At 45.7% G+C, this 18,371-nt stretch overlaps 1 protein-coding gene across 4 annotated transcripts in view; it reads left to right on the forward strand.

Annotated features, from left to right (window-relative positions):
* WWOX (WW domain containing oxidoreductase) overlaps nt 1-18,371 on the forward strand; it is an 891,989-nt gene that overhangs the window by 537,070 nt on the left and 336,548 nt on the right. The window contains exon 9 of one of the 4 annotated variants that reach the window (XM_043898111.1): nt 7,605-8,574. The exons of the other annotated variants lie outside the window; for them this stretch is intronic. Coding sequence (XP_043754046.1) covers nt 7,605-7,661 — 57 coding nt within the window. The 3' untranslated portion in view covers nt 7,662-8,574. Of the gene's footprint in view, nt 1-7,604; nt 8,575-18,371 lie in introns of those variants that run through there. 4 annotated transcript variants of the gene reach the window in all.

Below are 18,371 nucleotides of genomic sequence, written 5' to 3' on the forward strand. Positions count from 1 at the left end.
AGGGGATGGTAGTGACGCTTGTGGTGGTGGTCGTCGTGGTGATTATGATGCGCCTGGTGGTGATGCTGATATTGGTGATGGTGGTGGGGATGGTGATACTGGTGATGGGATGGTAGTGACGTTTGTGGTGCTGGTGGTGGTGATGGCTGTGATGGTGGGGATGCTGATAACAGTGATGGGTTGGTAGTGACGCTTGTGGTGGTGGTGGTCGTCGTGGTGATTATGATGCGCATGGTGGTGATCACAGTTTTGATGGTGATAGTTATGGTGCTGTTAATAACCGTGATACCGTGGGTACCATGCCCTGAGCACTTGCTTTGCTCCGTCCACAGCTCTGTAGATGGGATAACTTTGAATCCTCACACCCACCCCGTAAAATGCATACTGTTACCACACTGTCCTCATTTTACACATAAACTGAAAGCAGGGCTCAGAGACTGCTCTCGCCACCACTTCCAGACTTTGGTGAATGATTTGTCTTTTGCTTTTGTGAAATGAATGGGGCTGGTACCTGTGGTAACAGATGCAAACCGTCGCCTTCATGTGTCTTAGTTCTCTTCCTCCGGCCTCCTGCCTTCACCTTCACTCTGTCCTTCCTCCTCAGGCCACCCCACCCCCTCCGTCTACTCCATTAGATCCGTCTGCTTCTTGGTTTGCTTTTTTAAACTGGAGTGTGGTTGACTCACAATATTGTGAATATTGTGTCAGTTTCGGGTGTATGGTTCTTGTGTTCATCTGTCTTCCAGTGACTGCTGCCTTTGCAGTCAAGGTCCATGAGCTTTCCAGTGAACTCCTTATGCTCCATCTCCGTTTTCCTTTCTTTCTTTGAGCTTTGCTTCTGCCATGACCTCCAGCTCTCCCCTCCAGGGCCCCCGATTTTCTGTGGGTTAAGAGGGAGCTTGGTGCTCCTCACTCTTATCTCGGGCCAAGGCTTCCAATATTTGTATTCCACGGCACTCCGGAGATTCTAAATACTCTCCTAGGTTGGGAAGGAAAAGTCATCCAAACTGCTCGGTAATTGAATTCAAGAGTGATGGACCGAAAATTATTAATGCATTTCCTTCCCTGTACCCGCTTAAGAGGATTCCATCTTGAGTCCACCTCCCAAATACAAGCTCCATTAACTTTTAGGTTTATTTCTTTCCAGTCTTTCTTCTCTGTACCCTGTTTTATCATTGTTGTTGTTTTTGTGCGTGTTCCAAGATATGATCATCATCATACTATCAATGCAATTTAAAAGTATTTTTTGACATTTTTACAGCACTCCAAAGGCTTCCTGTAAGGTATTTTATGAATATAAGATGCAATCAACTCTTAAGATTTTACTGTTCTTTTATGATCCACTCAGAAAGGGAAAAAATGTTGTCAACTAAACAATGATCCAAAGCTTTCTTCTCTCCAGAGCTCATGATCTCATATCTGTTTTAGAAAGGATCTTTTAAGTTAGTGAATTTGTCATACATCAAATGGCCATTTTCATATGTTTCCATTTCTGCAAACACAGTGGATTTGGGTCAGAGTGCTGAATCACTGCCTAATCTTTCTGAAGACATTTTAAATGTCACTTAAACTCAACACGGAGAGCACCAACAATGGACTTATTACTTCCACTGGAATGTGGAACATTTTAGCTCTGACCAAGTTCATAAGGAAAAACATGTTTAAATATGCACGAAAGACAGGCCATCATTTATGATGGCTGCATGGTAGTGGGATGTATGTGCTAGACTGTGCTTAACTCTTCTCTTCATCATCAGACGTTTAGGCTCCAGCAGGCTTCTCCTGAGCCCTCCTTACTGTGTATACGGAATTACACAGTTCAGTGGGCCGTGCTGGGGTGGGTGGGGACTGGCTTGGGCTCGTGGAGAGGGTCCCGGGGGCCAGGTTCTGAGGGGGAGATGCCCTTTGGCACCCCACAGCAGAGAGGGAGGGGACGAGGGAGTTGGCACCCCCCACCCCAGCCAGTGCCCCTTGATTAGCCCAAGGGAACACCCACAGCCCATGACCCCGCCTGGGGTCAGCCAGGCCTCGCTCCACCCCCTGGGCAGGAGGCCGCCATGGTCCATCTGGGTGGGAGCAGCCCGAGGAACCTAAAATCAGCTCCCAGACGGCCCTTGTGGCAGCAGCGATTACAGCTAAGGAGAAGCTAAATTCTAGAGGCTTGCGCTGTCTCCAGGGAATACACTAGTTGAGAAATAACATCCATAAAAAATAATTCAATACTAGTATGTAAAGCTGAAAACAATAGCCGAGTGTGACTGGCTGTCTGGAATTAAGCAAAGTAAGATGAAGTGTCTTTTGCCAGCAGACATTCCCGGCACAGGGGAGCAAAGACCTGGGTGAATCCTGCCCTCTCCTCATCGTCCCACCGTCCCACCTCCGAGGGGCAGGTGCCACCGCTGGCTGCAGGAACCGTCGTTCTCAACAGCAGCTTTTAGCTCCTTGCTCTGCATGTTTCTCTGGGCAGCAGCTGCTAGGAAAGAGGGTCACTTAAGTCTGTTTTTAGAGGCACAGCGAGGTTTTGCTGCGGAGCCTGCAGCCCTGTAGCCAGCGGTGTACCGGTAAATGCTTAACAACTGGCTCTCTGCAAGAAACAAGTTAAAAGTGTGTACATATACACACACACAGAGTTACTATACATTAAAGATACGATGGGTGTGTAAGGCTTAGTTCACAAATAGTAATAGTGTATGCAATACTCTTTTTGCAACCCCATGACTGCAGTCCACCAGGCTCCTCTGTCTTTGAAATTCTCCAGGCAAGAATACTGGAGTGGGTAGCCATTCCCTTCAAGGGATCTTCCTGACCCAGGGATTGAACCGAGGTCTCCTGAATTGCAGGCAGATTCTTTGCCATCTGAGCTACCAGGAAATCAGTCACTGCTATCTAATTGTAGAACATGTTTATCTCCCTTTGCAAGAAACCCCATCCCTTTTCCCCGCTTCCAGCCCCCGATAGCCAGTAATCTACTTTCTGTCTCTACGGATTTGCCTACTTGGAATAGAATATTTCATTTAATGGGACCGTACAACATGTGACCTTTAGTGTCTAGTTTCTTATACTTGGCATAATGTTTCTAGGTTTCATTCATGGTGCAGCGTCTGGCAGTTCCCTGTTCCTTTTGGTGGCTGAATAGTATTCCATTGTGTGGAAGAACCACGTTTTATTTATCCGTTCACCAGCTGATGGGCACTGAGTTTTGTCCACTTTCCGGCCATTCTGAATTATGCTGCTCTAATAGTTTCCTTTGAATACCTATTTTCTATTCTCTTGGGTATATACTTGGGAATGGAATTTCCCGATCATATGGTAATTCTGTATTTAACTTTCTGAGAAGCCACCAATTGGTTTTCTACAGTGTCTGCACCATTTTACATTCCCACTCACAATGTATGAGGGTTCCAATTTCTCTCCATCCTTGCCGACACATATTTTTCTTTGCTTATTTGCTTGCTGCTTTTATTATGGTTGTCTTGGTAGATGTGAAGTGGTATCTCATTGTGGTTTTGATCAGCATTTCCTGAGTGACTAATGATGCCGAGCCTCTTTTATGCCCTTGTTGGGCATTCGCATCGCTCCTTTAGAGAAATGTTGATTCAAGTTATTTGTCCATTTTTGCATTGGATTGTTTGTCCTCTGTTGTCGCCTTGTAATATTCTGGATGTTAGACCCTTATGAAATATGTGATTTTCAAATATTTTCTCCCACTCTGTCGGTTCTTTTTACTCTCTTGATAGTATCCTTTGATGAACAAAAGTTTTAAATTTTAATGAGGTCCAATAGATCTCTTTTCTCTTTTGTTCCTTATGTTTTGGGTGTTGTCTCTAAAACTCACAGCAAGTCATATGGTTGTGTTCAGGGGTGAGGAATTAATTCCCACCTAGACTGGGGACACTGAAATTTTGCATGGCAGCAGGCATGGATAAGGGTGTCGTGAAGAACTGGGGACATTGATCCAATTGCGTTGTACTTAGATTGACTCCAGTTCTTTCCCCCAAGGGCTTTGCCACCCAAACAGATTCACAGTTCTGTTAGCAGGGAAGGCAGAAGGATATGTCTGAGGCAAGCAAGTAACAGAGCTTATAACACAAGTCCGTGAGAGCATCTCATCTTTAGAAATCTAAAATCAAGGTTGACCAGAGCAGTGTGGGAGGCCTGAGGATGTGTTTGGTGGTTCTCCGAGGCGGTCAGGGAAGGAAACACCCAGGAAGGACAAGTCACTCCTCAGGATCCCCGGCGGGAAGCTGTGACTGTCCACAGCTCTGTTCTCTGCTCCCCCTGGATGCTTTGAGTTTTAACAGTAAACCGATCCCTAGCTTAGATGGGTGGAGGGATGTGTAGAGAAAGAAGGAAAAACATATATCCAAACCTCTCTCGTGATGCTGGAGCCGAGATCTCTTCATCCTGTGGATGCCGAGTGACCCCAGTAAGACGTGTATTATGCAGTTTCTTCCCAGCATTCAGTTCAAATGCGCATGTCCTTTTACTACTCAGCACTGGTCTGATACAACATGGACTGACTGCTCTCAATGCACAGATACTTGCCTCATTTTTTATCCAATTTTGCCTTCCAGAAGCCCAGCTATGACTTTATTTTTTAAATGAAATTTTGCAGGTCATTAGCCCATAATGATTGAATGATTCTGGTTGTTAGCATAAGGCACAGCTGTAGTACACGCGAGGTAACCTTTCCTGCTTAAATATCATGCAGTGCCTTCACATAGCACAAGGCAAAACTGTATTTTTTCAGACTCTTCAGCCATTATGGAAATGATTTATAATTTCATTCAGAAACGTTACAAATGCAGTTCATCATTTCACTAGGGCACACTTGGCCTAGGACAGTTCCTAAAAGGAATTCAGGTCAAGAACAGTGACATTTTTGCTATGGAAGAGGGCCCACAGCAGGCAGGGCTGAGAAAGGCTCATGCCATACAGTCAGTCGGGTTCTTAATAACCCCGGCTTGTGGTAGCAATGACCTGGATTCAGATCCCTCTGTCTGTGTATCATAGGCCCAGACGTCAATTTCCCCATCCAAAAAAAAAAAAAAAAAATGTAAATGGCATCTACTTTTTAGAGTTATGAAGTTTCCTGGTGGCTCAGTCAGTCTGCTTGCAATGTGGGAGACCCAGGTTCACTCCGAGTCAGGAGGATCCCCTGGAGAAGGAAATGGCAACACACTCCAGGTATTCTTGCCTGAAGAATCCATGGACAGAGGAGCCTGGTGGACTACAGTCCATGGAGTCCCAAAGAATCGGACAGAACTGAGTGAGTAAACACTTGCACTTTCTTTTCCACCTCTCAAGGTTACTGGGAGACCTAGGGAAATGAGATCTTCGTGAGGTCAGCAGAGGGCCTGCCCCGTAGCGAACCCTTGGTACCTTACAGCTGCTGCTATCATTACCGCTGTCGTCGCTGTAAACACGCTCACTGTTCGTATTAACGCTAGTATCATGGCGACACTCTGGCCAGGGGGAATGCAGACCCCTGTCTTCAGGCAGTGAGCCCAGGCAGGACCTGCCTGTCGCAGAAGGTGCAGGATGAAGGCATCGGACTGTCTGTCACCTGTGGCTGCTGGAACCTGTCTGCCCTCGGCCGAGTCAGTGACAAAGACATGACCTTCCTTTTGTGCAGTAACTGCACATCTCCACGGTTCATCGGTTCATCTCATCGTCATCACATGAGCATTTTGAGAAATCTGTAAATAATGGGAGTTGATGTCTTCAGGCCGATCTTCCAGATGACTGTTTCTTCAGTGAATGCGTTTTATGTGTTGCTGGTTAAGGAGAACACTCTTTGGACAATGGTGCCGACGGTGGTGAGGGCAGCAGTGATGCTGCTGATGATGGTGAGAGGAGCCTGAATTTGCTGCGTGCTCGAAAGATGCTGAGTGCTTTCCAGCCAGTGTGTCATTCACAGTTCACAGATGGTCTCTTTCTACATACAAGGGCCCTGAAGCACAGCACTTTAGTTAACTTCCCCATGACCTCAAGTAGAGGGTCTTAAGTCCAGCAGTCTGGCCCTGAAAGCTGGCTCTGTACCCCTCTGTGGCTGAGTACAGGTGGGGAATGGAGGCCTTTCAATTCCAAGGGCCACCCTTGGACTACAGCAGAGTTTTCTCCAAAATGCTCTTGATGGAGTGAGTACTTACAAGGTCTTGGACATCAGACTTTGGATTTTAGGACACTTCTCAGTCTTCCTGAATCTAAAAAAGAATTTGAAGTACAATTTTCCTTGCAGATTTCTGGGAAAATACCATCTGAGAACACCAAGATTCACTGCCAATGAACATTAATTTCCAGACATGATCTTGAGTGGTCATTCTTTTATTCCATGAATACACAACCTGCGTTGCACTAGGCCGTGGGAATATAGTCTAGTGGGCAGGACCTTTATGTTCCTAAACCTCCATTTTCTTATTTGTAAAATAAGGACTATAATGTCATCTGCTTAATATATTTGAGGATAGAGTGAAGCATGGTGTGTGAAGTATCTAGTTGAATGGCTGGCATACAGTAAGTGCCCAATAAATACTGGCTATTACTATCATTATCATCATCATCATCCTTGTTATTGTCAAATGAATGTGAAAACCTGAGGTTCAAGTAAGTGAGTAAAATGAAGGACAGTTGATGAAAAAGAAAAGCAGGTGGTGTCTAAGCTAAGACAAGGAACCTGTTATGAATGTTTAAACCTTCAGGATCCAAGAGCCTCCAGGACAGTGCCTATTGACTGGTGCTTGCTCAAAGAGTAGATGGTGAATACTTGAGGTTGGTGATGGAATGGCTCTGAAGGTCTAGTGTTGCATGCATGCTCAGTCGTGTCCAACTCTCTGCGACCCCATGGACTGTAGCCTGCCAGGTTCCTCCGTCCATGGGATTTCCCAGAGAATACTGGAGTGGGTTGCCATTTCCTCCTGCAGGGGATCTTCCCGACCCAGGGCTGTCAGTTGAGAAACACTCCTTGCATCTTTTCTGGAACCTTCTTCTTTAATTGGGATTGGCTAACTGCTTCACCAAATAGTTCCCAGAACTGAAGTTGATTTCTTGTTCACACAGCAGTCAGTATAGACATGCAGCAGCTGGCGTCCCACACAGTGATTCAGGGACCCGGGCTTTGACATTTGAGTGTGGCCTGACCATAGAGCCTCCAAATTCTCTGCTAGATCCTCAAAATCCAGATTTTAGGAAAAGGAAGGTAAAGAACAAGGCTCCTAGGTTTTTACAAGCCTAGAAGCAGTGAGATCACGTCTACCTTCTTTCCACTGGCCAGAACCCAGTCATGTGGTCACCAACTGCAAGGTAGGCTGGGAAATGTAGTCAAAGATGCCTTTGAGAGACAAGAGAAATGTTTTTGCAGACTGATTGCTGCCTCTGCCTGGCTCTCTGGTGTTGATTACTTACTATATTGCTTTTAAATTGCACAGCCTATATAAATGACACCTTTTTTTTTTTTTTTTTTGCATTTCAGTGTTTCAGAAAGAGCCCTGCCTGGGCTGGGGGCCAGAACTGTGCTTTCAGTTCCCTGCTCAGCCTTTCAGCCGTCCTTTGCTGGGTGAGCTTGGGTCACTCAGTATCTCTGTCTTGAATTTACTTATCAATAGGATTGGAGAAACTGTACCTGCCCATGGATGGTGGTGGGTGAGGATGACTCGACATAATCCATGAAAGTCCCTTATAACCAGGAGTGCCGGCCAAGAGGAAGCAGTTGTCTCAGAACAGACCCTCCCCACCTGAACAGGAAGACAAAATTAGAAGAATGTGTTGTATAGCCTCGCATTACTCAGTATGCGTTTTTGTTCTTAACTGTCAGCGTGGCAAAGAAATAAAAATAAAAATCAGATATAAAGAGGTGGCCCTGACAGCCACAAGCTCATACTCATTTCCCCGCATCCCTGAAGTGAGTGCATGGTGATGACCGCGTTGGTAGAGGTGTTCAGCCCAGTGAGAGCGCTAAGCGTGCCCTGCCCCCGCTCACTCTTGATTCTGCTGCTCCATCCTAGGACCCCCTTAGTCAATATGCCTGAGCTCCTGCTGGCTCATCTGAAAATTGGGAACATTTGTCCAACTTCATGAGACGGGGATGAAGAGCAAATAGTGTCATAGAAAAGTCAGCAGCACCCCACCCCCCATCCCGCCCCCAAATCACTGACTTTTTGAGGGAACCTCGGTTATTTTTAAGTCCAGACTTCTCTCCTTTCTGAGGAGACTGAGGTCCAGAGAGATGGGTGACTTGCCCACACTCCATAAGGAAAGACAGATGGAAGCCAACACGGTGACACCGAGACTGGCGCTCCTGTAACCCCGCGGCATTGTCTCCGTGATGTCGGCAAAACCACTTCGCAGACGTTGAGCCACCGAAGGCAGGGACGCCGTTGCCATTTTAAATCCAAACGGAGGTTCTGCCGTGTGCTTGTGGAGTCTGGGTCAGAAAGAGTGAGCGTCAGGTTCAGATTGACACAGCTTTTCAAAGCAGGGGAAAAAAGATCTTGCCTTTCTCTGTCTAGAGGTCAAATGTCAAAAAAAGCTAATAACAGTAGGAGAGGGACCCAAGGATGTAATCGACAAATGAAAGGAAAAAAAAAAGGAGAAATGAGGGAACAAAAGGTATATTATCATAACATGCCCCTTTCTGCTAGGTATTCATGCCCTGGAATTACTGTACTGCCTGTTCTTGCGTCCTTAGGCAGAAAGCACCTTATCATTCCCAAGCTTAGCCATATATTTTCCCCCACCAAGGGAGGTTTTCGTCTGTCTTTTTTTTTTAGAGTGGGGGGGGGCAGTTTGTTTGTCACTTTGTTTCTTAAAGAGATTTACAGTGATTCTCTCTATAGGTTTTTCTCGATACACATATATTTTTAATTTCTCTCCGTCTCAGGGGTAAATAAATATATTAAAATAAGCTATGGGATGTACAGCAGAGTATAACAATGATAAATGATGTTGTGTGTAATTTTTCTACTATTAACATAAAGTAATATAAACTGAAGGACACTAGTCTATTGAGAGGCTTAGAAGCTAATGTTCCATATCAGATGGGGCCAATGTCAGGACTGAATACAGATTAGGCAGTGTCCTTTTCTCCCCAGGGGAATTAAAGTTGGAGACACCACTCGCTGCCAGTGGTTTTACGGCGTTTTGTTGGGGCCGGTGATGTCTTTCCTGGTCTATTAATTCAGGAGCCGTAAATGACAGTGTGAGCAAAATGCTTTTCCAGTGGGATGCATTTCATTTATGTGTGCTTGTATGGCCCCCACCTTGCCAATCCGTTTTGTCACAATAAGTGTTTTTAAATTGTCTAGATTACCTCCACTTCATCATGGCCCCCCACGTTGGTGTCTTCTTCAAGGCTATTAGGTAAAGTTAGAAAATACGGAAAAGTCTGTTTCTAAATAAAAAGGGAAGCAGTGCAGAAAAGTTCATCTGGAGTGAGTCTTCTCTCTGGCTTTTTTTTTTTTCTTTTTTAGCGGAGAGTTCACGGCCAGGGTACCCTCTACCAGGAGGAATGAAAACCCCAGGGCGAACGCTTACAAAAACCTTTCTTTTTTGTATTTCCTGGTGTCCATCTGGGTTTGCAAACACACATTACCACACATGTGGCTGCTGAATTTGTTAGAACTCTTCAGCGTGGCAGATTTTCTTTTAAACGTGATTTTCTCACCAGTGATCCAGTCTTGAAAGCTGGAAGTGTTTTGTATTATTTTAGATAATCTCTTTGTGACATCTCAGTGTAGAGCTCATAAATCCACTCCAAATCCTTCTTTATGTAGGTGAGCGGAGCAAAAGCCCAGAGAGATGAAGGAAACGGTTCAAGGTCACCCAGCGCCAGGTTGGCCCAGCGGAACCCTGAACCCCAAGTTCTCTAGTTCGTTCTTGCTGGTCTTTCTGTTCCATCTCTTTACATTCTCTGGACATGCACGTTAAAGGAAATGTGAAGAAGAGAATGGGAGAAGTGGATGAGTCATTGAGAGAACAAATCTAGTGAGATACCTTTGGTTGTGTCGACAGAATTACACCCGACAGAAGAATTGAAAATACATGTCAATCACAGTTCCAGCTCCAAGCGTAGCTAAAGAAGAATTTTTGTGTGAATGAATGTGCATTTCCTTGAAGTGCATCCCAGCTTTGGAGCAGGAGTTGGGAACCTCCCCCACGTCTGGATTTCAGGCACTGGAGTTCGGATTAATTCTTTTCCTCTCCTCCCCATTAAAGTGGCAGAAGGGAACCAACACTTGGGTTTCACCATGCACATTGTTCTCCTTCGTTTTGGCTCTGACATGATACGTTTGCCACGGTTCATAAATTTTATCTTTGCACTAAAAACAGGGTTAGAATATCTTCAATGCAATTATAAAAATGTATTAAAACTGAGAAGGAGAAAAAATATGGCAGTAGATGCGATTTTAATGATTGTATAAATGTTCACTGTTCCGTGGCAAAGAAGGAAGTCCGGCTTTTCAGCCAGGGTATTTCCGAGGAATTGCAGGGAAAGGCCAGGCTTTCCATTCAATGCAGGCCATGCGCTTTGAGCAGAAAGACAGATGCCTTGCTCTGAGATGTTACTTGGAAAGCGGTGACCAGATGGAGTGATGTGAGCGGATTCTGATTCCGTAGTAACCTCTAGACACTGAGGGTGAAACCCACCCGTGGAAGAGTCTGTCACTCTCGGCTTCTTCTTTCTCCTGAGAAACTGGAGGCATGCAGACCAGTTAGGCACGTGTAGTCAGAACTAGCCTGTGACACACGCCACCGTTGGGAGACTGTCATAGGATCTGTCCTTTGCTCCCTGTGGTAAATGTTTTGCAACATAAGCTGGTAATCAGAGGACAAGTCAGAGACAGCCAAGATTGCACTGCAGACATTTGGGGTGGGGTTCACGTGGAAATTCTCCTGATTTCAGGTCCCTTTTGAGAAGGAGAGAATTGTTCAGAAACGCAAAGGCTTAGTTGGCCCAGGTCTATGTGTCAAGTCTAGGTCAGATTTGTTACAATCATAGCAAAGTTCTCTGAACATGACATTATTTTTTTTTTCCCTTCCCTGCCCTCACTTGACTTTTTTTTTCCTTCTTGAACAAACAGTTGGATGGGATCGTTTAGAACATTATAGCGAGATGTTCCCTAATATAAACCTGAAGGCAACAAGTTCTCTAAAAGCAGTTTTGTAAAATACAAAAATCGTCAGGGAAAATTTTGCCCCAGGTGACAGTTGATTTCTCCCATGCTACCATTTTCTGGGCAGTTGTATATGCTTTTCTCTTTCTTTCTCATTTTTAAAAAACACTTCTTGTGAGGGGATTTACCAGCATTTGAATGCAGGTGAAGTTGGCAAGGAACCTGGGTTTTAACTGGGGGAGGGGGAGTTCTTGAACTCCCCCTTCGCAGATGCTGCTTCTGCCCTCTCCCTCTGTTTCTGATCACAGTTCCCTGCAGTTTTAAAGTGGGTGGTGAGTTTGGGGTGCAGACCTCTTATGAACACATGCACAAGCCCTCAGCCCCCTCCCCCCACCGCCTTAGTGTGTCTGGATCAATCTCATCTCACTTTCAGACAGAGGGACATTTCAGTTTTCACTGAAAAGATTAAAGCTGCCTGGGATTTACGGTCTAAACAGGGTTTGCGATCTTGTATGTTTTTGAAGTCAGATTCCCCTGATCTGAAAAGCACTGGTTTTGTGATTTGGGGTAAAAAAAATCACTTAACCTCTGTCAACCTTTTATCAGCAAAACGGGAGGAAAATAGTGCCTGACTTGCAGGTTCAATGAGAATTTAATGAGATGGTGCGTATTCAGGGCCTGTCACAGAGTCAGGCTCACAGAGTGCTTCTGCAGCCACTTGCTCCTCACTGTCCTTGTTATTAACATCATCGTCGTGGTGAAAATGACGAGGGTGTGCCGATGAGCGGTTCTCATTGTCAGACCAGACACACTTTTTCAATAAACAAGTATGTTATGGCTCAGACGGTGAAGAATCCGCCTGCAATGCCAGAGACCCGGGTTCGATCCCGGGGTCGGGAGGATCCCCTGGAGGAGGGAATGGCAACCCACTCCAGTACTCTTGCCTGGGAAATCCCGTGGACAGAGGAGCCTGGCAGGCTACAGTCCACGGGTCCCAAAGAGTCGGGCACACCTGAGCAACTGACGCTTTCACTTTGGTGGGTTTGGCAGGGGAGGGGTCAGGGTTTAGAGGGGCTGGTGTTTGTTGCATACATGCAGCACGCTGCCACGCAGGCCCTGTGTGAGTCCTTCCGTGTGTGTTAACATTGCCAGTGATGCTGTGGGATGTGGCATGCCATGGCACAGAGACGGAGGATGGTTCTGTGAATGGAGGGGAACCAGGTGAATGCTGGGAAAACACGGTTGTTTAAATGAACAGCAAGTTAGTGATTTGTGGAAGGCTTTGGAAACCCACTGTATTAATCCGGATTTTTCTGTGCTGCTAGAGTGTAATTTAGCTTGAGAATGGAGACCACACAGCTCCTCTCCCACCCCCCACCCCCAACCTACCCCCAACCTAGTCCACAACTTTGTTCTTAGCACCTAGCTATTTAAATCTTTGGGAGGAGAGTGATGGACAGAATCAATAAATGAACGGATGAAGCAGTGAATGAGTGGGGAAGGAGATGAGTTGACTTTTATCACCAGGCCTGCCATAGAATCCTGGTGCCTCAGGCTGTGGCATTTAGTAGGTGCTCTGTAAAAAAAAATAAAAAATCATAATTTAATATTAAACACTGGAACTAATTTTCTTGGAGGACCCAACAGTCCTAATTTATTCCTTTCACAGGGCGCGGCAGCCCTTTTACACAAACCCCCTGGATTCCTCCTTCCTCCTTAAATAAAAATGTGTACCAAGCAGAACTAAGGTGCCACCCCCTTCAAGCCACCACCTTGCTCTAGCATGTTAAGTTTAGTGGCTTTGCAGTGCCTTTCTCTTGGCCAAAGAAGCTGTTGTCAAAATTGATCTCCACTCTCAAAAGCACAGAATTTATTTGTCAGGCTCATGCAGAATTCTGTTTTATATGGAGATTTTGCGTTCGTGCAGAAAAGCATTACGCGATTCTAAAGGGTGTTCCTGGAAGTAAAATCAGAAGGGATCTAGTGGAGATGGGGGCGACAGGGAAACGTAAACAGAATTGAATACATAAGAGAACTCAAAATTGAATGCTGCCTCCTTTTGCCTAAATTGCCATCAGCAGATTGAGACAGGTGTGTGTGTGTGCGTGTCTATCTGTCTGTCTGTCTGCCTGCCTGCCCGTCTTTGTGTATGTGTTTCTTGAGCAACAAGAGAACATCTCCTTCTTTGTGGACCAGACGCAGGGGACAGAGAGGAGTAACCACATCACCACTAGATGGAAACTGTCTTCTCGCGAGACAGCTCTCTCTCCTTCATCTCCCAAGCAGGCGTGACCCTGCAGCAGGGGCGGCTGGTGGCCGACAGGTCTGCGGTCGCCACTTTTTAATCAGGGCCGGGGACCTCTTAGAGAGCCTAGGAGCTTAAGTCCCTCCTCTGCACGCCTTCCCCGAACACAGCTCACCCTCGCTAATAAATTCCGAGGGCTGACATTGCCTGAGCCGGCTGGTCTTTGCCCTCAATTTCATTGAGATGGGCCATTGAAAACTCATTACAAGCTGTTTAGACTCTGACTTTGACTTTTGCTCGGCAGCGAGCAAAATTAACAGCTCTTGGAGGTAGCAAAAAAAAAAAAAGGCACTCAGCCAAATAGAAAAAAAATAAAAAATGAAAGAATCGAAATGATGAGAAAAGACTTTTAATATTATCTCCATTAGTCATGCAAACAAGTGCACACGCGAGGCGCGTGTATGCCGTGCGTGGCTCTCGTTTGCAGCCTGCTGTGGATTGGGGTTCTCCCACTGGAGACAAACTCATACCCAGGCCTTCCCCCACAGCTCGATTTTTTTTTTTTAACACATCAAGCAATGAGCCTTTGAGTGTAGCAGAATTGCTTCATAAATTTAACTATCACTTTCAAATTTCTGTTTTTTTCTAATTTAGTGCTTGATAGTTTTTTATGTGATAATTTTAAAATGCTGTTTATAGCAAAAGTTACCTTGATGGTACAGGTGTGCATAGAAAATTCACAACCATCAATAAAAAAGGGAGAAAAAAAAATAACAAAACACCCTGTTTATACCTTAGGCGTTTTGTGATTCTAAGGATGTTACCGCGGCGGTACTACAGGTTTTAAAAGCAACCCAATTAATCTAAATTTCTTCAAAAGTCACAGCTCCTAAAAGATTTAAATATTATTGCTCCCTATATGTAGGGATGGTTTCCATCTGCGTTTGGGAAGCTTGTGAAGAATGTCTCTTTCTTTTGATACTGGCAACACATTTTGAAACTAAAAAGGTATGTGTGTATATGGCCATATAAATGAAGTTAAGAGGATTGCTGTCAAAATATCAAAATGTAAGACATTTACTGCAAAATGTTTGAGATAGACAAAGGAGTCTTCATCCAGAAAGGAAAAATGTATCGGAGCGGTAATACATAACGCTGAGTGCTGCTTAGTTCACCAGCATTTCTGGCTGGTGGACCGCAAGATGACACAGACAGGGGCCACCTCAAGGGTGTGCAGAAAGTGGTAAGGTCCGCGTTGGGGTCCAGGTTATTCACCGTGAAGACACAAACAACCTCTCATTTTGGCGAAATGTGTGTGTCCGGTCGAAGTCACCATCACGATTTGCCAAGCCCCTTTCACTGTGGATTTCCGGTTTTCTTTCAATCCCTCCCAAAACTGTCAGGGGCTATTTCAGAATCTGTGAGTAAAGAAGTAAATAGGATGTTCTCCTGCCTCATTGGATCCTTTTTCTGGTGTTCCAGCAACGTGTGTCTCATCTTTCACAACGTTATGCTATCTTGAAGCCCCCAAGAGATAGAAGTGGAAGATTCACTGAAACCAAGAAGTTTTTCAGAGCCCAAGTGGTAAATTAGCCCAAAGCCATTTGAGACTGTGGATAGATCTTTGCAGTCATAGCAATAAACTTACAATCTCATAAATCTAAGCTTTGCAATGTGTTCATTAGGCACCCTGTCTTTTCTTTTTTCAAATGTTCCATTTAATTCCCGGGTACATAATAAGACTTCCAGATCTTTATCCTTTTCCTCCCAGACTTTCTTTCATGGGAACTCATCATCTCACCATCTGATGTCTTTGCTGAGGGAATTCATCCATTTGCCTATCTATAGAGTTTCATTAAAGTTTGACCATGTTCCAGTAATTATTATATAACAAGCCACACCAAAATGCCTCAGTTTAAAATGACAGCATTTATGTTGTTCGGGAGTCTGTGGTTTCAGCAGGTTTGGGGTCGCAAAGAGTTGTACACCACTGAAGCGACTTAGCGTGGGAGGACCAGCTTGCTCCAGTTGGCATCACCTTGAAAGCTGGGGGCTGAGACCCTCTGATTCCCCCATGAATCCCGGGGCAGGGGGGTGTTCGTGACTGTTGGCCGGAACACCCACACATGGTCTGTGTAGCCTGTGCTTCCTCACAGTATGGCGTCAGGGTTCCGCGAGCCAGGATCCCAAGAGGGAGCCACGCTGACTGTGTGTGGCCTTTTATGCCCTAGCCACGGAAGTCACAAAGGTTGGTTTTTCTGCATTTCTGTTTGTCCAGGAAGCCACCCAACCCTTGCTGGTTTTATAGGAAGAGGAAATAGATTGCCCCTCTTGCTGGGGCAGTTGGGGCAGGGATCTTGGAAGACAGGGTGGAAATAATGCTGTGGCCACTTTTGAAAAATGCAGCCTGCGGCAGATCATAGGCAGAAGGTTGATACCCTGAAGCAGTACACTGGCCAGAGTGCTATTTGGGAGTCAGAAAGCTTGGTTTCCAATCCCGCTCCTGCCCGTGTGCTGCTCACTGGGTGAATGGGCCTCAGTGTGCCCATCTATGAAGTGGGAGACAGCAGCGCTGACCCCATGCCTTCGTGCTGAGGATTGTGTGGATGAAATATACGCGCGAGTGTCCACCGAGTGCTTGGTGTAAACTGGACGCTCAGTAAATCTTGGGTGAGTTAGTTTATTGAATCGGAATCTGCATGTTATAGCTATTATTTAGGTTTATTGTGTCCTCATCGGTGTCACCGAGTACATCCTCGCTGTTTTCATGAATTTTCCACCGAGTCGCAACCTGCCGCTGGCTGGCGAAGGTCAGGGAGGAAACAGATTAACAGCATCTCATACGACAATGTCAAGATAGTTAAAAGTGTTTACAAAGCTCGATGACACCCCATGAATTTAAAGCAAGAAGACTGGAGCAGAAGTAAAACTATTCCTGTTCTTCTAAGCTTGAGCAGGGACCTTGATGCTTTATGATTGTTTTCAGGTCCATTAATCGTTGAATCATGAGGCCATGTGAACGAAATGACAGCTTCAGCATTCAGGGCTCAGGTTTATTTTACATGTTTCTGTTTCCACACTGTTTCTAATTAGTAATGGAGCAAAAACCCGATTCCAGTGTGACCAAAGCAGAGTGTCACGGGGTAGGGCAACTCAATTTTACCTTGAAGCATTTTGTGATTCCTGGTAAGACATATTTCCGTAGGTTGCAGAATGCCAGCTTTTAACATAACAGCCTTTAGCCGATTTTTCTGAAAGAAGAGCTTCCTCTCATACAATCAGGATCTCTTCAAACAGGTCCAAACAAACTTTATGACTGCAGTAGCCACAAGCCACCTGTAGTTATTTAAATGAATTAAATTATATAAAGAATTTAAAAGTCACTCCGTCGGTTGCACTGGCCACGTTTCAAGTGCTCAGTGTGGTGACCACATTGGGCAGTACAGACATAAGATAGAACATTTTCATCTGGGGCTTCCCTCATGGCTCAGATGGTAAAAAACCCGCCTGCAGTGCAGGAGAGCTGGGTTCAGTCCCTGGGTCGGAAAGATCCCCCAGAGAAGGGAACGGCTACCCCACTGCAGTATTCTTGCCTGGAGAATCCCACGGACAGAGGAAACTGGCAGACTACAGTCCGTGGAGTCGCAGAGAGTCAGACAGCTGAGCGGCTAAGCGCATAAACACACTCACACACGCACGTATCTTTGCAGAAAAGTCCAGTGGACAGCACTGCTCTGGAAGTCCTTTCTGCATTGTTTTTCTTCCTATATTCTTTCCAGAATTAAAATCAGTCAACTCAAATGCTCCATCTTCTCCCAGAGTCCTACATGTCATCAAAAGGTACCGCCTTCTCCCATTTGGAGAACTTTCTAGAGCCTAGGCCCATCCAGCTTGATCTCCCTACAGCAATTCCTCCAGTTTTTTTTTTTTTTTAGCACCCTTGGAATTCAGCCTCAGGATCATCCCCTCTGCTTGCCTCTCTAAATCTCTTTCTTCTCAGACACTCATGAAGACCCCAAACCTGTGGTCCTCCTTGAGAGCAGTGATTCATCCCCCTGGACTGTGGATGCCCATGGCACTCAGGGATTACTTTAAGGCTACTTCAAATCCATAGATGTCACCAGTGTTGTATTCTATGGGGACTCAGATCTTGCATGTAGGTACAAATAGCTTTCAGATATTGTGATGTGGAAACCTGTTTTCAAGCATTATTGAGTTGATAAGCAGCATTTGATCATTACATACTTTAGTCAGTGGTTACTAAAGGCATAGGTGTCTGGGAATGCTTGATGTCCTGAAAGGTGTTCTCCTGCTGGAAGAGTCAGCATCCAGCAGGGGAAGGAGGCTGAAGTCTATCCGTGGATGTGGGAAGCAGATATCCTCACCTGTGCATCCTTGATTTAAATGTGAGCTTCCAGCCGGCTAACAAGCCACCACCTCTCGTTTCTGGCTGGAGCTGTGTATCCCGCGTAATCCTCCCAGCAGGCCTAAGTAAAGTGAAAGTGACGGCACTCTTTCTGACTCCATGGACTGTAGCCTACCAGGCTCCTCCGTCCATGGGGTTTTCTAGGCAAGAGTACTGGCATGGGTTGCCGTTTCCTTCTCCAGGGGATCTTCCTGACCCAGGGAAGATCTCAGTGGTCACTAATAATTTCTGTTGGAGAAGGAAATGGCAACCCACTCCAGTATTCTTGCCTGGAGAATTCTATGGACAGAGGAGCCTGGTGGGCAACAGTCCATGGGGTCACAGAGAGTTGGACACGACTGAGTGACTAACACAGTGATTTCTCTACTTAAAAGATGAACCCATTTTGGCTCAGAGGGGCTCGTTTTCCCGGCGCCCCTGTGTGTGGTCCTGACCACCTGCCTCAACTTCTCTTCCGAGTCCACCCATCAGCCTCCCCCACAGGCCACTCAGCTGGAGCACCCTGTATGGTTGTGTGGTGTGGTGGAGCCGTCTCAATTCCGCCTGGCTATTAGCCAGTGCCACTGTTAGGGGGAAATGTCACGCATCT

This window comes from Cervus elaphus, chromosome 4 (assembly GCF_910594005.1).
Source record: "Cervus elaphus chromosome 4, mCerEla1.1, whole genome shotgun sequence".
NCBI lineage: Eukaryota > Metazoa > Chordata > Mammalia > Artiodactyla > Cervidae > Cervus > Cervus elaphus.